This window comes from Rhamphochromis sp. 'chilingali' (assembly GCF_963969265.1).
Source record: "Rhamphochromis sp. 'chilingali' genome assembly, chromosome: 19".
Taxonomy (NCBI): Eukaryota; Metazoa; Chordata; class Actinopteri; order Cichliformes; family Cichlidae; genus Rhamphochromis; species Rhamphochromis sp. 'chilingali'.
The window spans coordinates 32,159,441-32,182,584 of NC_137946.1; the positions used below are offsets into that span (position 1 = coordinate 32,159,441).

At 43.0% G+C, this 23,144-nt stretch overlaps 1 protein-coding gene across 1 annotated transcript in view; it reads left to right on the top strand.

The window, feature by feature from the left end:
• grk6 (G protein-coupled receptor kinase 6) overlaps window positions 1-23,144 on the top strand; it is a 47,519-nt gene continuing 24,375 nt past the window's right edge. The window contains exons 1-3 of the mRNA XM_080867771.1: window positions 1-222; window positions 11,157-11,252; window positions 20,832-20,944. Of these exons, the coding sequence (XP_080723897.1) occupies window positions 171-222; window positions 11,157-11,252; window positions 20,832-20,944 (261 nt within the window). The 5' untranslated portion in view covers window positions 1-170. The remainder of the gene's footprint in view (window positions 223-11,156; window positions 11,253-20,831; window positions 20,945-23,144) is intronic.

Below are 23,144 nucleotides of genomic sequence, written 5' to 3' on the forward strand. Positions count from 1 at the left end.
ACCGGACGGGTCTGCGCGAAAGCAGAACGGAGTTTTTCCTCCTTGGCTGGGCGGTGGGAGGAGGTGGTGGCGGTGGACGGTGCTTGGCAGAGGATAACTGTGATTGAAGCCGCCGGGGGGGACCTGGAGCTCGGTGTGCTGCCGCTGCTGTAAGCCCGCACAGCATTAACATGGAGCTCGAGAACATCGTGGCCAACACTGTGCTGCTCAAAGCACGGGAAGGTAAGGATGGGGAAGGCGGTGTGACAGCTCCTCTCCACCGGTGTGTTACAGTCACAGCACCGGAGGGATGCCCCGGACTCAGGCGGCACGAACTGTTCCTGCACTTCCTGACAAATCTTCTGATTATGCGCGCAGGGTGTTACCGTAAATACAGTTCGTACGAGTAGATAGAAACGACCAACCGAACTCCGTTTATAATTCGAGCGGTATAAAGCTTTGTTTCATATCCGTGGTCCTACGCTGAATGTCAACTTAATGAGGACTTTATTCAAGAATTTAACAAACAGTGTCCACTTCGGCGTGGAATATGTTTAAACAAATCTCTTAATTACCGTGAAATCTCTGTCTTCCTTGTTCATTGTGCCGACTACATTGTAAAGTCAATAACTGTGTTATGCTACCTACACAGGGCATGTATGAATGTTTACTATATGCCAGTATACGCTGCAGCAAAGAGTATGACCTAAAGCCTGGGAAAACGTTACAAGTAGCAAATGTTTAAAATTATTTTTGGCGTGGCTTTGATAGTGTACCTAAAAAGGTTGTCCGGAAAGGGTTGTAACCGTGAACTGTGGCTGCAGCGACACATCGGGTTTCCCTTGCTGATCTTGCAGCATCGTCCTGTAGTTTGCGAAACAGGATGTTGTGGCAGAGCAGCTGTGCTGTGCACGGCTTTGTGCACACAATTGATTTTACTGTTCCTGCCAAAGATCATCATCATTAAAACGGCCCTCATTAATCAGCTACAACCAGGAAGCTGTGATATCTGTGGGTAAGGGTCCAGGTGAGAAGGTTGGCTCGTAGGACACTCTACTGTCACAGTTTGTCCAATAACTCTTAACACTTTTGAATACCTAATGCAACATAAACGGCCCTCCTGCGATCAAAGGCCTTTGTTATTGTTCCAGTAAACAGGAGACAAAGGTTTGAGTGGCTCACAGCCGACATGATCCTAATGCCGTGTGCACAGGCACCTGAGAAGATGTTTCATGAGTTTATCAGCTGTGCTCATACATAACCAGGACCTGAGGCTCTGTGCTGGCATCCAGCCGAAGCGCCCTTGAGAAAGGCACCGTATCTCTGGGCCCGTCAGGCCTTGACTCTGACCTCTCTGGAGCTGAGACTTATCTAAACTCTTGAGTTTAAGTTCAACACAAAGTGTGAGCCCGGCGCTTTTAATTTCCTGCGATCTGCAGAATTTTCTGCACCAGTTTGCACCTTTTCTCGTTGCTTAATATGTAACACATAATTGCTGTTTAATGATCGTTCTCAGTTTTCCTCATATAGCACTGTCCCCACTGAGTCATCACACATGCAGCCGTGACTCTTCTGACCTCACTGGGGTTTGCCTGGTTTTGGATGTGAGAGTCATCTGATATCGGGATAATTCCCCGGCCTTTTGTTTGGGGATGAATGAATAATTTGTTTAATTTAATTTACATACCTAAGACGTGTTTCAGTAAACAGGGCACTCATTCATCGAAACAAGGGCTGGCAGTGTTATTCTTCAGCATGTGTTGGACAACTTTTCACTTTCTTTAACTCAAACTGGGATTTTTTTCCTCTAAATATCTGCATGTAGTTTTAAATAATAATTTATGAGGTGTTTTGGATCAGTAGTGTATTTAAAATAACACAAATTGATGTAAAAGCTGAGTGAAGTGATTCGCTCTAACAACGATGATCCCTGCTTTTAAAATTGGAAAAATATTCATGTCATGTGCACCAATGAAGAGTCCAGCGACACTTACATTAATAGGGAACAACTTCAGGAAGTGACCAACGTGTTTCAGCTTGGCCGAATGACCCCGAGGAACGCCACGAGCCGAAACGCATCAGTCACTTCATAAAGTTGTTTCCTCTCAATGTAAGTGTCGCTGTACTCTTCTGTTTGTTACATAGTGTTAGTGGAGCGATAAATACAGTCAATAAACTGTGATAATGCAGTGAACAACACCGACATATCACAGCGGGTCTTTACTCAAACTAAACCACTGTGTGACAAACAGTGACTGTTTAGCAGGAGTAATTTAAACTGTGACTTTATTCATCTCTGATATGGTTGTGGAGGATTTTTCATTCACTCTTCTTTACAATGTTGCTTCAGCTCATTGAGGTTTGTGGGCACTTGTTTATGCACAACTCTGTGAATGTCCAACCGCAGCATTTCAGGCGTGGCGAGGACCCTGAATCCTTTCTTTTTCAGTCGTTCTGTTTGCTGCTTCGGATCGTTGCCCTGTTGCACGACCCAGTTTAGTTCAAGCGTTAGCTGTCAGACAGATGGCCTCACGTTTGAGTCTTGGTACACAGACGAGTTCATGGTCGACTCAACGGCTGCCAGGTGCCCAAATCATCATCCATCCACCAACATGCTGAAAGTTGGTATGAGGTGTTCTTGCTGATCTGCTGTGTTTGGTTTTCTCCAGAGGTGGCGCTGTGCATTTCCACTCTGTCTGTCCAAAAGACATTGTTCTAGAGGTCTTGTAGTTTGTTGAGATTTGCAAACCTAAGCCGTGCAGCCATGTCGTTTCTAGAGAGACCTTTTTCCTGGAAACCTTTCCAAAAAGGATGTACTTGTGCAGTCTTTATCTAAGTGTGCTGACATGAACTTTAACCTTTAATAAGCTGACTGAGGTCCGTAGAGTCTGAGGCTTTTCTGCAGTTTCCCAGACGTTTGGACGTCTTTGCTGTTCACTCCTGAGAAGATTGTAGTATGCTTCTGCTGGAGGTTTCTTCCTGTTGAAATGGAGTTTTTCCTTGCCACTGTCACCAAGCGCTTGCTCACAGGGGTCGTCTGATTGTTGGGGATCATTGAAAGGTCTTTACCTCAAAATACGAAGCACCTTGAGGTGACAGTTGTTGTGATTTGTGCTATAAAAATAAAATATAATTGAATTGTGTTATCACACACCTGAATGAGTCAATAGAGGTGGTCATGCTTTCCGATGATAAATGAATTAACTGCATTTGATTATCAGCATCTGGCTGATACTTAACCTCTAAGTCTCTACGGATGCATGGGGTGCACTTCGTTTTGCCCACACTGTTTCTACATTTTGCTTTGGTTTTGTTACAAAGTGTGATGATACATATGTTAGATTTTGTATTTTATTACAGGTTGTGTTGACCTAATTTTACAACCTACAAAGAACCTGATTAATTCGTGTTTGTGTACTTTCTTTGTAACTGCACATGAGTCCTAAAGGTAATCCTGTAATCTAAATGCAGGTTTTCAAAGAGCATATAACTTCGGTGCAGAGGAGGTATTCAGCCAGACGATGATAAACTCAGCTCATCAGCAGCTCTGTTTTTGCATCCGTAAACCTTTTAGAGGGGCAGCACCTTGATTTTCAACATCTTTGTGTCCTTCAGGTGTGTTATGGAAATTTCAGAAGGAAGCATTTTTGGGAGTTTCATCTGTAGTTGACCTGTTTTACTCTGCAGTTGGATTATTCAGAGTGCTGTACTGTATACCGTCTTCAGCTTTGCCCAAGGATGTGATTTTAGCCCATTTCCTCACTTCTGTTAAGCAATTAGTGCCAGTTAATTTCAGTGTGCCTTGGAAATCGAATTGGTTCGTGAAGAGTCTCAAAAGTTCCCCGAAAGGCATGTGCAGCGTGACGGCTCTTCAGTATTACTCCAAACAAAGAGTCAGGGGGTTCAGGCCTCTGAGCTGCAGGTTTCTTCATGATGGCACGCTAAGAAACACTGAATGTGTCAGTGACCTAAAATCATGCAGCGCGACGTGAACGCTGGAGCACGAACGGAGGAGAGAGGCCGACATGACACGCTCTCTGCCGTGCAAAAGTTCCAGTCGTGACCTTTTGTGTCACTTCCTGTGTGCAGAGACACTCATGCCCTGCAGATGTCTGCTTTTGTGCTGCAGGGCCGATCGGTGATTTAGGCCAGCGCTGAGGAGCGATTTTACACGACGTCAAAACCAAACATAGAATTATTTTTTCATATTTTAGACGTGCAGTAAAACACAATATACACGCCCCAGTCCACTTTCAGTTTTCACTATGATATTGGTGTAATTAGCTGCTACACTGTTACTACACGGTTAGCCATCTAGTTAGCTGTATTAGATTAGATGTGTTTCCATGTTAGCTTAATACGTTCTTTAACTTCCTGTGTGATTTCTGTCCATGTTTTAGATGCTCTAACGAATATTAAGCTAACACTTAGCTTAGGTGCTTCTTTGGCATCTAAAGCCCCGCAGTAAACCCTGTTAGCACGTGGTCACACCTGCCACCGTTTAGGTTTCAAAATCTGGGAGGTTATCCTGGATGTTGCACAGAGAATGATGCAATTAAGCACATAAAACGGGCACAAAGACGGCATCATGCGTATGCAACAGCACGACCAAACTGAACTGCTGCACGCAATCAAAAAGTCTGGTGAGGCAATAAACTGATGTAAACGTCCAACCGACTTTAAGTTCATTCTGTCTACTCTTCGTCTAAGTCCACTAAGACAGCATCATCAGTCCCAATATCATGTCAGTGTAAACTTACTCAGATCTCAGTCGCATACATGAGGTATTACTCGAGGCAGTAGATATGGCTGGTACTTGGTAACAGTGTCCTGTTGTGGATAATTTGCTTTCTGTTCAAAGCATTAAAAATAGTTTTTCATTTATTTTATTTCCAAACCACTATTATTAACTCATTGACTTGCTAAACAAGCAAAATCCAGCAGCACCAACGAGCCCGTTAAGCTCCAGAAATGCTGACGGTGCACTAACGAAGGCTGCGGCCAGGACAGAGTCCTCATGAAAGCAACTCTCACCATTTCTGAAATATCTTTTGACTTTGTTTGTGTGGTTATTGTTTATAATCACCAAAGGTTGTTTAAATTTAACCCTAAATATGGTTTAAAAAAACCTTTATGGTCAACTTCTGCCTCCTACCAAATAAACTCCCGTTGATTTGAGTGCAGGATTGTTTCTGTCACCCGAGTCTCTCTTATAAGATCTCTGGCAATAATGTTGTTAATCAATAATTATAAACCAGCTAACTATAGATGGATGAGAAAGATATGGTTTGTGCCACAGCTGCAACTAACAATCTGTTGTAAAGTTTTACGTTTGAAATAAAGAATTAGCGTCCTGCTACAGAAGGATGAAAGACTCTGAGGAAACAAGTCAAACAAAGTCCTCCAAGAACAGAGGGGCTAAAGTCAGTCCAGTCTGATGGAAGACGATTACCTAAAAACCTTCTTGAAAATGTTAACATTTAATGAACCATCTGTGTGTAAAAGTGATAATAAACAGCCAAGAGTTAGAGCCCAAGTGCAGTTTCAGCAGGATGTTACAAAGAAATGCTGCTGGTGTAAATCAGAGAAATTCATCAGTGCAACAAATCTGTAAAACAAACAAACAAACAAACAACACAAATACATGAAACAAATTGTCGGGTTCATCTAGAGTTAAAGAAGAAAAGAAGTCTTCTGTCATTTAATGGTTCTTCTGCAGTGAGAAGACTTTTCCATTATCTAATTGTAAAGACATTATCAATAGTGAAAAGGCAGGAATGTTTCTGAGAAAGCAGAACATGTTATGGTTCATGGTTTATCTGTAGTGTTTCTTCATTGCTTACTTTACTATAGTACAGCCGGGCACAGCTAATGTATTTCTCAGGAAGACTGAGAGAGCATAGACTGATGATGACGTCTCTAATCCAGGAGCAGGTGTCAGCACTTGAAGCGGTTCACTAATCAAAGCTGACAAAAACACCAATAAAGTTTGCTTTAAAAACCTTCAAGCCCCGCCTTTACTCCCAGGCTCTGTCTTTTATGAGATTCCCTCTGCTTCAGGCTGTAAGTAGCCAGGTCGTATTGACCGACTGCATGTCATTGACAATCTGTCATCTTGGGTAAGAGGAGGCGGCCTTAAAATATACGAGTGTTGGCCCGGGACTCGAACACATCAGTAAAAACCCTGCACACTCTAATACTGCCATATTACACGTATAGTAATGTTAGTTGGTATATAGACACAAATATCCTCCTTTAATGTAGGAAACCACAGTCTGAATGCACAGCACAAAGGAAACAGGCCTTCTCACAGGAAGTACCATGAAAAGCCGCATCTGAACCTGACTTGATTGTCACCTCCTCCTCTCTTTTTTTGCGTTCCAGTTCTCACCTTATGCTATGTGATTTCGGTCCCTGATGTCACTTCCTCTCTCACTGCTGTTTACAGCAATTAAAATCTGGGAAATCGTGAGCTTTAAAGCGAAGCACAAACACCTTAAAATAACGCCTTTTAAAAATAAACATGTAAGCGGAACGAAGTCGCAGAGACAAATAAAAAACAACTTTTAGTTTGCTTTGCTGAAAAAGCTGCGAATCGGCATGTTTGAGGCCGGTTTTCTGTCCACTCGATGTAAGCACTTGCCTCGGTTTACATGTTGGTTGAACCACCAAAGTTGTAATGACCTGTTCAGCATTTTAATCCGGTGCCCTGACATACAGAAAAACATCATTGAAAGAAGCATTTCTGGACCTAGCTGATAAACTGATTTGATAAATCTGTATTAAATCAGAATGTGTGTGGCCTCTGCAGAAGACACAGTCAGTCTGCGTCTGTATTCTCTACCTACAGTGTCCTGAGATGGTCCTACCGGGGCCTTCGATGTTAACATTTTATTGCAAAGAGGAGCTTCCTGGTTGTGGTGCCTTGCTTCACAAATTATACACAATGCATACACCACCACAGTGGATTTTAGGTCAGATAATCAAGATGCAAAGACGTGCAGACCTTCAGCTTTGTTGCAGAGTGTTTTTGCAACATCAGAACTTACAGTCTTTTTTAAAGAAGGTGTCCCATTTCCAGAGACTTAAAAGTAATCGGACAGGAAACTGATAAAAGATCTAGAAATGATTCAGAGACCAGTCAAATCAACAATCTTGTTCATTCTTTGAAAGCATGGATGCACTGACCAGCGTACCAACACCTAAAGTGGATGATCACAGAATTATTTCCATGGTTCAGAAAAACACCACCCAACACCGAACCAAGTCAAAGTCATTGTGAAGGCCTGAAATCAGCAGACGTCTTCATGAATGGAAATACAGAGTTTAAGGTGTTCCACTGCCTGCTGATTGGTCAGCAGGCAGTGGTTTCCTTCCTGGACTTGCTTCAGACCATGGTTAAACCTGAACTCACCTTGCTTAGCTCATAAGCCAGCCTCATAATGGCCTCCAGGGTCATGTTTGGCCTTCAAGTGTAACCTTTGAACTGCCTAATGACTTTGAGAGTGCGGGATGAATTGGGCTGCTTTCATCTTAATTACATCGGTGTATCGCTCAGTCTGTCTTTCATTGGCTTCCCATCCGTGTACTCATGCTGTTTGTCTTGATTTACATTTTCACTAATGCACACAGCGGGCGCGGGGCATCAGTCAGCTTATCTGTAATTCTGATATCATCGCCCATTTTTCAGGCACAAACACAACATCTTGTTTGCAGTGTCTCTATGACAGTAATTGATTTTCAAAGCAGCTGCCTGGAAGTATTTGAATAGCAAATCCTGAAGCGTGGACTGCCTTCCTTCAGGATCAGGGATGCTGAAGGCTGGACGCCTCAAGGCTGCTGCTGTATTTACAACAACGCCGTGTTATCAGTGAAAGCCTGGATGGTGCAGGTTCACGATATTTCACGTAAGAGGGTGTTTACAGACAGCAGATGGGGGGACTCGCTCTCCTTTATTTTTTATTCTTTAAATCGGACTTTCTGTCCCAGTTTTTTGTAGCAAAGGGCCAGAAAATAGCAACACGATGATGAGACCACAGACACTGATGTCCATTTATGAACCTGCAGTTTGATTAGATTTATTGCAGCTGTCCTGTTGGGTTTTTGGAAGCAGAAGAGAATATATTACTTATCAGATATTCCATTAAAAATGCTCCCAAATGCATGATGGGAACAAGCCCAATCCACTTCTACTAGAGCTGCAATCCAATATTAATCACTGCAGCCCAACTTTAAGCCTCGGAAGGATCGAGATGGATCAGTTATAAACAAATTTACCCACCACACTGAAGCTGAGTTAAAGGGAGAAACTGTCCCAATGTGTTTATTCTTAGCTGGTTGATTTCTTCTGTAAAGTGGGATTTTTTTTAACATGGGAGTCAATGAGGAACGAGTCACTTTTTGTGAACTGGCTGTTAGAGAAACTGCAGTCGATGCTACCAAAACATTTCTCCATCACTGCTTTGCTCCACTTTTAGAGATCGTCTGAATTCCCGACTTTTACTGATGAGCATCAATATTAAATGCAGATTCTTAAAAGACTTTATTCTTGTTTTTGTAGCGCGATGATCCAATAGCTCTAAAAATGGATGTTTGTCATCAGATTAAATGTTAAGAAACTCTGGAGCAGATATATACGGAGCATGGTGACAGGATCCGATCTCTTTCCTAAAGTTGCAAAGGGAGGATGGTTGGCGTTCGAGGCTCAGACATGAGCTCACAGAGTGCGCTGGTCCTGCTTATTGCTGCGTCTTGAATGAAGCTCTATCAGAAACGAGAGTGCCGCCTGGCTCTGAGAAACCGCCCAAACACAGAGAGGACAGGAACTTCCTCTGGTTTCTCTTTGTTCTGCAGCTCTTTGTCTTCACCCTGCTCGACGGCTTCTATGAAAACGGTTCATCGGCTGCAGGGTTGCCATGACTTTTAACCTCATCGCATTTCAAACACGGAGCCTCGAATAAAAGATCCCTCCTCTGACCACAGCATGTGCTCTTAACTGAGATAAACAAAGAGGATTCAGGAGTGGTTCAGGCTTGGGTGCAGAGACAGTCTGCTTTTGTCCACAGAGAAAAATGCTTCATGTTCAAAAGCTTTAAACAGACTTCCAGGACCTGTTTGCTAAATTGATTATTGATTTAGAAACTACTTCCCTCTGTTTTTCTCAGTGTCTGTGATTATTCAGACTGTCCTTCAAAACATCCCAGAAACCCTAAAACAAACAATCCTCAGATGCAGACCAGCAGGTCACAGCTTTACAAAGATCCTCTTTTAGAGAGCGATATCACTTCTGAGTAAATTCAAAGGACCAAATTTAATCAGATTTCACTCACTGGTTTCGTCTTGTTTGAATACGACTCTGGAGGAAGGAGGGAAAAACAGGCAGACCTTTGTCCGGCTCTCGGTTTCATTTTCCTTTGTGCATTGCAGCTCGTGTGTGCACAGCTGGATTGGTGGGGAGCCGGCTCATCGCTGGGGATCATTTGTTGTAACGAGCCCTTTGGCCTTGCCTGCCACCTACGACCGACAACAGCAGAGGTGTTACTGAACATGTGTAAGCCTCAAACCCTCAAAATTAGAGATAGAGGGTGAAGCTGCAAAATTAGTGATTGTGGGTATGAGTGTTGGGTTTCCTGCTGTTTGTTTAAAGCGCATGGGAGCCACATCTGCTCAGATCAGCACCTCTGGTCACATCACCCCCACAGATCGAGCCTGCGCTTCCTACTAAAACCACAACATGCTGCTTTTCTCTCTTCTGTTCTCACGTTTGGACCGATCTAACCAACTTCCAGCAGGGGGCGACTCTTCTGGTTTCAAACAGATCTGATTGAATAGACGTCTATGAGAAAGCGACCCTGCTTCGTACTCAGTTTACGACCTTCGTGGAGCTCATGGTCGCAAGTTGTGTTTACCACGTGATGTTTACTTTGTAAACTGTGGTTGTTATGGTGGCGTTTTCAGATGAAACATGAAGAACAGTGATTTTGGGAACCCAAGAATATTCAGCCATGACCACCAACAGGAGGACTACTTATGTGGAATTACATCATGGCCATCAAAAGAATCTCATCACAGCAAAAACAAGGCTTTAAAACCACACAGACATCACCTGCTGCAGCTTCTATTGTATTATAGTCTGGTCTGCTTAGTGTGAACCACCATCGGAGTAAAATAATGTTACCTTGTGATTGGCGTATTGGCGTGTGTTCCCTTAGAATAAAAATCCAAAATGGAGTTTCCTGGCGTTTGCTTCGTCCACCAGTATGGAAGACGTCGACTTGCAAACACTCAAACTACTCTACAAATATAGTGTCCCTTCAAAGTAAAAGCTGTACCTTTTGAAACGTGTTGGTTGCAACAGTAAGGCGTAACTTTTACTTGGAAGGGAAACGCTCTCTGTTTCCAGGTTATATGTTGGCAGATAGGTTGGTGTGTTTCGTGCAAACTATGAGTGACTAAAGCAGTCGCAGGGAAGCTTTTAAGCTGGCAACCTCCAGAAACTACTTGACAACCAGTTGGAGAATAACATTTTTCCCAAATGACTGCTGGACGCTCTCAGTCCTAAGATTGAAAAAAACCCGACTTCATCGAACCAACGAGTTTCCTGGTTTCTAACACACAAACAGACCATCGTTTATATGTGATCTGTGGTGAGCAGTCAGGCTAACGCAGACTGTCCCTGCAATGAATTTACTTGTTGTTTAAGCACAGGAAAAACATCCAGCGCTCAGAAAATATCTGCATGTCTGCTTTTTCAGTGCAGCTTTTCACACTGATGATGTGATTTCACTGGGCGAATTTGCAACATTAATGTTTTCAAACCAAGTTAGATTTTTTTGGATCTGAATAAGCAGATCTGACCAATCAGATCACTGCATCGATCGGGTCGATCGGCTCTCTGAAATGATTTTTTCTCCACCGCCTCAGAAATGGTCTCAAAATCCAACCTGGAAACCAGAATTTGCGTTTCTTACTTTACTTGTTCAGAAGCATCAGGGCGCGGCTCGTCAGGGCTCGACGCTGTGCTGTTTTTTAATATGCACTCGACACATATTTAAGTCTTAAAAACCTCAGTCGGGTTCTCAGTATCAACGGTATGACGACATCCTGCTGATTTACTTTTGAATGTTTCTTCTCCTTCAAACCCAAAATACAATAAAAAATGTGTATGTCATTCACAGGAGGGGGCGGGAACAGAAAAGGAAAGAGCAAGAAGTGGAAGCAGATGCTGCAGTTCCCACACATAAGTTTGTGCGAGGAGCTTCGACAAACCATAGGTGAGCTAACGCCGCTCTCTCTCTCAGAGCAGCACCTTTATCTCATTTGACGTGGACGCCTTTGAAACACATCGTATCCATGGCACCCTTTGAATACCCCCTCAGTCATCACCGCTGGTACCTCAAACTCGACATGATTAGACTTGCACAAAAAAACATCGAATTAAGAAATAGAGGAGATAAAGGAACTATTACCATGGAAAACACAGTCTGTGATCATGCAAAACACAAGAAATTATTTAAGTGGGTAATTGTGCAATAATATATTAAGAACTGAAAGGGAAGAATCTGTAGCTGTGCAGGTGGATTATTTACGATGTTTTTAACATCATGTCATTCTTTGATTTTGATTTTTCACTGTTATCACGATTACCGGCGTGTCCTCGTCCTCCGAAGGATGCAAATTATTGATTTATAAATAAAGTTTCATCTGTGGGGAAACGAGCAGTAACCAGCTGGGCTGAAACTCTGGACACAAACTGCAGTTCCACCAACGCCCACTTGGCGTGACACAATCCCTCATTGACTGTATTTAAAAGATGGACGTAGCCATCGTTAAGTCACTTATCGGGTGTGGACTTTTCAGTCGTTAACATCAACATTTAATCAGCAGCTACAGGCCGTGTCAGAGGCCACGCCCCTACCCTAAAGCCCTCCCAGTATAGCTCCAGGGTCATAAAAAAGTCTCCTGCTGCAGTCATTATGAAAACTGTCCACAGAGACCTAACTGTGTCTGCACCGGGCTGTTTGTTAAAGAATTGTGTGGGAGTTATATCTTAAAATGTCTTTAGTGAGAAGCAGATGACTCCGCTTTACTGGGGAAAAACCCCTAAAAGACGTCCAGTTTTAGATATTAATTTATGAATTGCTGCACAGCACGGCTCTGTGTGTTTCTCAGTTTTGTGGCTCATCTAAAGCCTGAATTCAATCCCCTCATTGTTTCAGAAGATGTTATGCTTTCTAGTGTCTCTCTCCGTGTCTTTGCACTCTGGTATGGTGGCCCCGAGGCTCAAAACTCTTTAAGAAAGCAAATAAAGTAGAGAACACACTGTCAGACACACGGCTGCAGTGAAACATGAGCTACTCATCCTCAGTATTAAACATGACATTTCACTGAGGGAATATGATCAGTGTTGATTTTTCATTTCCTCTGTATACAGCAGCAGCGGTGGTGGCAGCTTCCTAATTCTGTACAGAAATAGACTCTCATTCATCCACATGGCTGATATTATCACCAGCAGACCTCAGGTTGTGTACAAAACGGCAGAAAATGGATGGCACACTGTCCTGTGATCACAAAACTGTTGCTCATCAACAATTAGTTGCAACACATAAACCTCCATAAATCACAAATGATTGAATAAATGAGTTGTTGCATGTGAATAACAAACTTTAACAGTATTAAGGCTAAGTTTTAGTTTTTAAATGCGAGATATCTCTGCTGTGAGAACTGATCGGAGTGGATATGCTGAGGAAGAAGTTTATTGTGAGAGGGAAACGACTCTTTCCAAGGTCAACAGTGACCCTTCACACTCCAACATCTCACTTCCAACCACTTTGGATATGATCCATGACATTGTGCTTGCATTAACCTCATTTGTAGCAATAACTGTGACTTTGTCTCACAGTTTTTAACCGGACGGTTGGGAAATTGCTTAATGCTGATTAATGTAGAATAGAATAGAATAGAATAATCCTTTAATTGTCCCACAACGGGGAAATTTGGTTGTAACAGCAGCCAAAAAGACACATATACAAACAAACAGGACACAGAACAGAAACGTACACAATTTTCTTACATATTTACATCAAGGACAATGGTCACTATAAACAGAGAGTACTGTACAGTTATTAAATAAAATAAAACTAGCTACAGATAAGATGTGTCTGGCAGAACTTTCATGCCGAGCGTAACACTGAAGTGTTTGCTGTCGTTGCTCTTCATTTTCATACATTTCCATTTGTGTAGAAAACATTTCCCTCCTACAGGAACTAGACTAGTTTAAATTTAGACCAGTTATCAAATAAAAGTTATATGAGCTCCATGGAGCCCGTCGATCGACCTGCAACTTTTATAAGCAGAAGGCTCTCGATGATTTGAGATGACCCCCCCATCTCCGCCACACGTTCATGCCGATGTCAATAATTAGGATTTTAGGGTTCATCTACTTGCCCAAACCCCACTTTAGCCCCACGCTGACCCCCACTTTATCCACATGCACATGGTAGTGGTCAGGTTGTTGTGCATGAACCTCATGATTGTTGTATATTTTGTTGGAGTTGTGAACTTTGTAACCATGTTATATGGAAGGTTTTGGAAACTGTTGCAGAATAAACTGAGAATGAAAAACAGTTGCCCTCCAGTCCCCCAAACCAAGACTCACTTTTGAGATGACAGTTGACGTCTTTTGTAATCGCCAGGCTGTCACTGCTTCCTGTCCAAAACACCGAGACTGTGGATCAAGCGTTGCTACAACTTCTGTTTTTATGCGTCCTTTACTTTTTGAAGTTGTGTTCTCAGAGCTGCAGCTGCCATGTTATAAAAATGTCTTTTACATTCAGGCAACAAGCAGCGACAATCTGCGCGAACTTTAATAGCATGCTGTTCATTGAAAAGTCAAACCTGCGATGGGTCTGAAAGTGTGTGGGTGGTATGAAGACAAAACGCTAGTGTTGCTCAAGTACTACCACAGAGGAAACTGTGGCGCCTGCAGAAAGAGGAAGCAGCCTGTTTTTTTTCTACTGTTTCAACCAACTGATTACTTTCATTTTAACTGGTGACTGGTTGGAGAAATAAAATTTAGACTCACTCAGGAAAAGATCTGATCTCTACCTGAGACCAGACTCAGAGATAATCGTTGTTGTGCTTTGTCATTGGTTGCACTTAGTTTTTTACAAAATAAAATTAAAGGTCAAAGCAGCGAGCATGTTTTTCTCTACGCCTGGCTGGTTTTCTCCAGGTGCTCAGGTTTCCTCTTCAATCTGAAGTCGTGCATGTTAGGTCATCTATCTGCAATCATGTAGATTACAGATAGATAAAACTCGCACACAGCAGTTTTTTCTAAAGAATAAAGTCCTGTGTGAATGAATGACGGTGGTTTGTGGTGTAAAGAGCTTTGAGTCAGCTCAAAAAAGTGCAGGTCCACTGACTGTCTCACATTTTTGGGGGTAAGAAGCCTGTGTGCATGTTTACTTCAGAAAGCATGAAGTAGAATGATGCAGGCACTGTAACGTCACTGAAACCTCGGTGTTTGCACTGTCATGTTGGATTGTTGCACCCAGAAGTGACCATATTTGGGCAACTGTGCAACACAGACAAAGACATCTGCTAATTAGCGCCAGCTAATAATCGTCTACAAATTCACTCACTTATATTATTGGTTCAGTAACTTGTTTGAAAAGCCCCAAAAGACACGATGAGCTCAAACATGGTTCCTGTCAAACTTTAAGCTTGGAGCTGGGCTGATGACTTGTTATAAAACTTAATATGGCTCGAGGCACAGAGCGGCGACAGGTGGGCAAGCTGGACTAAAGTACAGCACATGTTTGTTACTGGTAAACCAAAGTTCACCAAAGAAGTCAAGGACTACACATACGCTCAAGTCTTACAGGTTTCTATTGCTTAATACATCCATTCACCAGCTCCCGGGGGCATGCTTCCAGGGTCGTGTTCAGTTTACTGTTACTGTTTTGGGAAGTTCGTGGAGCAGTTCAAAAAGACAATGAAAGCACATGAAGCTAACTGAGCTAAAATGTCAGGACATTTTCCAAAGCTGTACTTTGCTCACATGTATCAGGAAACAGTCTGATCCAGATGTGTTTTCACTACTGGAAATACTCAATTTGGTTAAAGCCAGGGTGGCACCTGAGTAGAGCGTGCAAGAGACAGAAAACATATTTATTTTGCTTGTAGGGATGGTCATGATTTTTGAATATTCAAATAGTCATTCAAGACGTCTCCGGACTCAAAATGGGCCTTTGTTTATGCACGTAAGCACAATCGGTCCGATAGTTGAGCCATTTGGTAAACAAAACTCTGCATGATTCAGCAACAGCAACGACAATGTGACACGTTTCATCACTCAGGTTTCCCCAAGCGTATACCACAGGTTCCAGTCCAGAAACATCCCTGTCTCAATAACGTGTTCGGGCTTACCCCATTTACTAATCACAGCGTGGACTCTTCATCTTTTCTTTTTACCAGATTAACATTCCCGTCCACACAGATACGTTCACACTGTGTTTAACACCGGAAATGCCAAGGCGGTCGTTTTAAACCCTGTTTAACTCTCATCGTCAAAAGGAAGAGAAAGTTTAGCTAGAGCTGCAGAGGGCGTCGTTTTGACCCCTACACATTCATATAAAACCACTAGAGCAGGGAGTGCGAGACTGAGTGGGTGGAGGACCGGTGCAGAGCTGAAGTAGCTGAAGTCCAGAGTGTGGAGAACTAAACGGAGCAAATCCAGAGCGGCACCCAAACGTATGTCAGGCCTGAAGAGGTGAAGCTGAGACGGCTTCAGGTTTGATGATCAGAGGCAGATGATAAACTTTGACTGTTCTGCTTTTACAGTAATTATTTAAAATGTGTTGAAGCAGCTCTGAGGTCAGCTCTGTTTTTACACCACCTTCATTTTAATACAGCTAACCCCACAATTCATGTTCTTCTTCTTTCATAACTCCATTTGTAGTTACTGTGCTTTGTTTAACTCTTTGTAGTTTAGTCGAACGTGTTTGTGTTAAATCATTGATGAAACCTTTAAAATCAACCTTAAATAATTATTTGGCCGAATCTTACTGAAAATTAGAAAAACAGTTGAAAGGTAACAACTTGTCTTTAGCATCCGTGCTGTTGTTACAGGACAGGCTCAGAACGGCCCTCCTGGCACTTCCAGTGTGGTAACCTCGGTGGGTAATCAACTCATGCAGCTCTTCCATATCATTGTCCAAACACCTCACATTCCACGTGACGATGGCAGGAACAGACTTCCTTTTAGCTGCGAGTAGCCTCTGCTCGGGGACTACGGGCCATCGTCGGGTGACGACACTCTGCCTCCAGAGTAAACTGGAAAAACACCAACAGGAGCAGCTGTAACGGCCGTCAGGCTCAGAGCAGCACCAGGACATTATTGATATTATTAATAGAGCAGTTGCCGATATTTCAAATGAAATAGAGGCTAATATGAATATATCTGAAGCGGTGGCGTTCCCTTTGGTTAGGCTGTGGCAGGAGAGGCAGCAGCTTATTGAATAACGTGACCACTCTGTTTCCAGCTCATCTGCTGATTTTCCTAATCATCACTGCATCTGGCTTCTTTTAGACACGTACTTAACATAATTAAAGACTTCCTGCTGATGTGAAAATATAAGGAAATAAAGATGAGCCGTTTCACACTCGAGGTGCTGCTGCTGCTTCTTTTGTTTCCCTGGAAGGGCCGATGCAAATAAGTTTGGATTTGAATGAGTTCAGTCAAACACACACAGGAAGTTAGAAGCTCAGCACTAAAACCACATACAGTACGGTTTGAAATGCTGATGTCCCACAGAGGGGAGCAGAGGTGCTGCAGGGCTGATAGGCCAGAAGGAGGAAAGTAAAAACAGAGGATGAGAACGTGAGCCGACAGACGAAGAAGGAAGTCACGATTCATCCTCGAGACTTTTTTGTAACCAGAAGAACGAAGACGAGTGGGAGGAAGATATTCAGGAGACTCTTTTTCCTCTCATCCCCTGATACGAACATCATTTATTGTTATGTAATTATGCCGCAAGCAACGTGAGACATTTCTATGTTGCACAACAGAGATCTTACAGATGTTCTCCCTTTGTTACAACACATTTCACCAGCACCAATGAAAAACAAAAAACTGAAGATTGGCCCTGCACTGCACTCGGACATGTGCTTTCTTATTGTGTGCAGTGCATTCGCAGGCTGGTCTGAAATGCAGCAAAACACAAAGTGTGTTTTTCTGTCTGTTTGTGCCCCGGTGACTCTGCTGTTCGCTGAACCTGAGAAACACGTGCAGGGAGTTTCACCGCACGGCCTCCTCTGCACAAATGAAAGCATCTGTAGTCTCGATTGATGCTTTCTCCTCCGCCTCCCCCTTCCCCTCCTCCTCAGTCCTCATAAGAGGCCATTAGAGTAACATGATATTACAGTAAAGTAGGTCCACACTGGTTTCAGTGTTCAGCTGCTGAATCATAGGAATATGTTTATGGTTTAAATAGAACCGAGCAACCCAGAGAGAGGAAGAGGGAACCGGCTGCTTCGTCAGGGTGGTGATGCTGTAATCATGCAGCAACTTCCAGGGCGATAAAATAAAGTATGGTAACTGCTCTGGTTCTTTTAAAGCACTTTTCTACTCGTCAAAGCACTTTGCACAACTTGCACAACCAGCACTTTTCTATGTAAGTGCTAATATCTAAGATTCATAGACATTGATAATCAGGGGTTAAGTAGGATTTAATGAAAATAATATTTTTTATTGTGCTGCTGCTGCTCTGAGGTTTACTGCTTCCTTTTACCAAATACATCCTACAATATATACACTCACCATCCACTTGTTCAACTGGTCATTAACACAGACATCCAATCACACGGTGGGAGCTCAAGATGACCTGCTGAAGTTCAGTCTGAGCCCCACAATGAGGAAGATTTCCCTGACTTTGAAGACGAGCTGGTTTGAGTATTTCAGACGCTGCTAATCTGCTTGGATTTTCCTACCAAGCTGGTTTGAAAGGAAGGAAACAGTAACTCTGGCTTTTTCTGCTGACCTTTCCTCCTGTTGGTTATTGATAGTTGTTCAGCTCGTTCTAGAACAAACTGGTGCACTTAATATCAGTGTGACGCTGCATAAAGTGATGGAGGCACTCTGTCGTGCTTTGGTCTGGATGGAAACTCACTTTCACTGCAGGGCCTTCGAAGCCAACAGGACACCCGACAGAGGCCTCTTTGTTTTCTGCGTGTTAATGTACAGCATGTTCTCTACAGCCCTGGATCTCCATTCATGTATATCACAACTCCTATCATGTCTCAAAACGTCCGTAATCAGCCATAATGAGATAATGATTATTCGGAGAATTCCCAGAACTTTGAGATGCAAGCGTCTGATACTGCCTAAGTAACTTTATGAACTGTAATGAAGTAATTTATGTCCCTTTTGTAAAGAAAACAGTGGGTTTGTAGATATGAAGACTTGGAACGGTCTTTTTCTCGTCTTTCTCTCTTTCGTGTCCTTTGTCATCCACAGATTTATTCCCTTTGCCGCACACTTAGCTTCTCTGTTCTCTCTGCAGCGGGACTTAAGTGGAACATCAGAGAGAGAAGAGATCATTAGAGGAGAGGAGAGCGGGACAAAGGGCAGAGCAGAGACAACTAGAGCAGAAAATCTCAAAGTAGGATGAAACAGAGGAGAACCTGACGGAACAAGGCATCAGTAACCATCAGTCAGTGGGTCATCAAAAGGAAATGACTCAGCAGAGTAACAATCGAAGGGGCGCGCCACCCGAGTTATGTTCATCTACTGAGCCGGGCAGGGAGACAAAAAGATGACACGGACTACATCACCCACAAAGCAAACAGCATCTTTTTACTCCTGCAGCTGGTTTTATGAATGAAACTTCAGTCTGTTGGTGTAACTTGGCGATTAAATCGACAACCCTGACACGACGCCTCTGTCAGATAAAACTCAGGTTTAGAGTAAGCCAGTAGTTTGGATTAAAACGCTTCACAGCAGTAACAACGCTCACTGACAAATGTCGACACAAGAGGCTGAAATCTAACAAGCTTTATTATTATATATGCAGATGACACCCTGCTGTAGCTCGGCATCTATTGAAGTCAGTGTGTGATGCACTGGGTTAAGGATTCAGTTGAACTGGGCCAGTGTTTGGGCCTGACAGCGATACAATATTCTGTCCGTTTGTAACGATTTGATTTTGGTCTCAGTTGCTGAATGGTTACAGTTCAAAGAGTCGCAACTTTACGTTATCGTGTCTTTTATTCCATATTCACTGTGGAACCAGAAGAGAATGATTCCAGTAACACTGATGTCTGTTTACGTGAGCCGTTCGAGGCTGTGCTGCTGTTGTAGCGACAGTCACATGTACACCAAAAACAAAAACATACTCGCATGAGGAGGCTTTAGATTGATATCTGGGGTCGTTTCAGTTCATCTGTCCAGCTGTGTTTGAGGGAAAAAATAGAAACGCTAACAAGGAAACGTGGATTTGCATCTGAGACTCGTACAGATGCAAAACAACCCAGGAAGCTTCACGCACAAGCAAATGTGATTCACTGACGATCGGGGCGGTCGGCGTGAGAGACGAGGAAAAGAGCGAAAAGGTCAGACTGATCAATGCGACACTTCAGCAAGAGAGGTGTACTCCTCCGTCAGTCACAGGATCTCCAGTGCTCACTGAGGGAGGCCTGCTCCTTTATTCCTATAAGAAAGTGTGCTGCCTCTTTAGCATTTACATTCAGTCTTTCACAACAGTTCCTGCCTCACAAATGTGCTGAGCATGTTTCCTTCCTCAGAAAACATTTTATAACCTCCATTCTCTACATGGAGAAATAAGCGTCCATCTGACTTTCATTTTCTAGAGCCTTCTAATAATGCAGTACATCAGAAACAACAGTAATAATAAGATAATAAGAGCACATTTGGTGCCGGCTCACAGCATAACAGGGAACGACACTGATCCATGGAATAATCAAATACCAGCATATTTGCATAAACCTGCAGTTTTGCTTGCAGGAACTTTATTATTTATGTTATAAAAAGTCAGCTTTTATTTAGAAGGAAGTAAAAATGTTTGGGAAAGAAAAACTGTGTCGAAAGCAAATTTCATCTGATGAATTTTCTACGTTGTAAATAGTCACAGGGTATAAGGCGTGCTTAAGGTTGCGTGCGACTTTGTACTTCCTGTGAGGGTCTGATTTAATTTGAAGCTTGAAGTTTGTTATAGAAAAGAACCCAGAGTTTGTGTTTAGATTGTGACCTTTGGAGTGGGTGTTGGATGGATCTGGTTGCAGTTTTTAACAGAGCTCTGAAAGTTGCTTCCTGAGCTTCTGAAGCTCTGAGGATTAAAAATGATGGAAAAAGATGTTAAAAAGCACCAAAGTTAAACTCATCCCTGTCCTTCAGGGGCCTCAAAGACCTCTACACACCAAACATCTTTCCTGCATTTGGACTCGCCTATTCTTAATCCAGCCTTTTACTCCACCGGAGTTTGCTGGATGAAGCTCGATTGATCAGATCCGATAAACAGATCCGATCAATCAGACATCAGTGTGCTCGCTTTGAGGTTTATTTTCTGCATAAAGGCGTTTATGTTACGCAATCAGTTTGCATCTGAAAAGTTTTGCGTTGCTCCTTCGCAGCACGCTCAGTGTGCAATGGGCTTAACCTGAGAGCATTCACAGACTGATTCTGGATTAAATAACGTGCACGTTTGTGTCCAGATAAACGAAGTATGTGAGAATTGTTTCTTCCATCAGTGTAGGCAGGCCTCCTGTAAAACAGTGCCGGCGGTTTGATTCAGATCTGTGTAACGATGACCTCGCTTGCCTCCGTGTCTCTGCAGAGAAGGACTACAGCAGCCTCTGCGAGCGGCAGCCAATCGGACGGCTGCTCTTCAGGCAGTTCTGCGAGACTCGAGCCGAGCTGAAGCGCTGCGTCAAGTTCCTGGACGCCGTGGTAAGCAGAGCCGTCTTCGTCTGACCTCTTCTCTTTGTGTGCCTCAGCATCTTTCTCTGCAGGGTTCAGACTGTCCTGTAAGCCCAGGGTTTATCAGCCTCCCACGTACGCATTAACGTGAAAACAACGTGACCAATCAGAGACGGAGAGGTCAGCTGACAGCAGAGAGGAACAGACACGATTAAACTGTATTATTAGAAAACTGTTTCTGAGTTTAAACAATACAGACTGAAAGTATCATCTGAGGGTTTGTGTGGCAGGAAAAGTGTGATACAGCTGTTTATTAATGAGTGTTTGCTTTAAGCTGTGAGGTCAGTATGACTGCAACAGTGAAAGAGGCTGACTGAGTTAGTACACTTATCAGTGTGTGCAAGGATCTGACATTTAACTACAGCTTGTAATTAATCAGTTAGATTAATGTGTTGTTTAGATGTGCTTCAGGCAGTTTGAAGACCTCATTGTTCAGTGCTGTGTGAGGAGGTGGAGGAGGTGGAGGAGGCGCTCCTGTAAGAAACCCTGGGTCATTCCTGTCATTGATGCTGTTAGGGAACGAGGCAGTGATTTCTGTACTGCTCTCTAAACTGCACCGGGTGTAACATCGTTATTTAGTAGCTTTAATACAAGCATATGACAGGAAATGAGGTAGAATATACAGCAGGCCTTTAACAGGAAACAAACACTTTGACATTTAAACGCTGTGATTATAGCACTACATGCACAATATTCACTCACTTTTAGCTGATTTTTGGCCTCCAGCGACTCACATTGATAAAGGAAGTTATCAGCTAAATGCTGCTCTCAGTTTACAGCAGGAAGTAACACACAGTAACAGGGCACGGTAAAGTGGCCTATTTATGCTTTTTTTCTGCTGTGATACATAAACAGTTTTTTCAGGATTCGAGTCGCCCAAAATAAATGCACATGTGCCCCAACTGTCCAAGCAGGCCAACGCCGAGCTGTGGGAAAATGTTCTTTTTTTCTCCGGGTGAACGGACCCTTCCAAAAGCTGATTGGCGAGTTTAATTACCCTGAATGCCCAAATGGAGCACTTGAAGATGAGGAGGAGGAAGTAGGGTTTAATATCTGTTTAATGAAATACCGGAACTCTTGACTTCTGGGAACAATCTGCGTCACTGAGTCGCTCTTTCCTACCTCCCATGCTGTGTCCCCGTCACACACACACTCCGGTGGGAATGAAACAAAGTGTGAGGGAAGCATTCCTGAAGTGAGCGGAGCGAGTTACGACTCGTTTACTGCAGCAGATGGGGTCACACAGTGTGTTTCTGTATCTAAAACCATTACAGTGGGGACATTTCTGCTTTATGAGGACATTCAGAGTGGTCCTCACAACTTCAGGGACCAGACGCAGTTTAAAGAGCCAGGTTCGTCAGGGGGAAGGTTTGAATTAAGGGTTTAGCCGGGAATCCTGATGTTCAGGTTTTTTAGTCATGAATTTGTTGATGATTTTTTTGAACGAGGACTTTCTGGGGACCACGACTTTCTTGGTGCCTCTGTGTATTACTTCATCACTGTCATCTATGTTTATCCTCTGGGGATATGCATACAAATTGAATATTAATCTACCAAATTATACTGGAAATATTTTGGTTTGAACCACTCAAAAGATGAAAAGGAGCACAAATCAGCATCAGGAAGTTGTTTTGAAGTTTAAAGAATTGAGGGGTCGTCCTCCGGAGACCACAGATTTGTAGATGTCCCTACGTGTTAAATATCAGTAATTCATCACTGTCATCTGTGATTATCCTCTCGGGATGTGTTTACAAAAATCCAGTCCATGTGATTACACTCAAGATATTTCAGTTTTATAGAGCCGCTGCATGTTGTCTTGAGTTGAGGGTTCATTCCCTGGGAAATCTATCCAGTCAGTGCAATAACAAGTTTGAACAAGTCCAAAATCTTAAAATCTGATCTGAAACCACCTGCTGGTGATACGGTAAAGTCAGAGGATAATCAGTGTTTGTAGGGTTCACTCTGCAGAGACCATGAATCTCTGTGCAAAAGTTCATAACAAATGAGGGTTTGAAGCATAAAGAGCTCTTTGACCTGTCAGACAGTATCACACTCAGAACAAAAACAAACATTATTCAGACAGGAAGTGTGGGATTATTTTATATTAACTGTCCTGGTTCATGGCTAATCCTGTCTGAGCTTAGGTAAGGGCAAGGGTAAGTCAAATTTC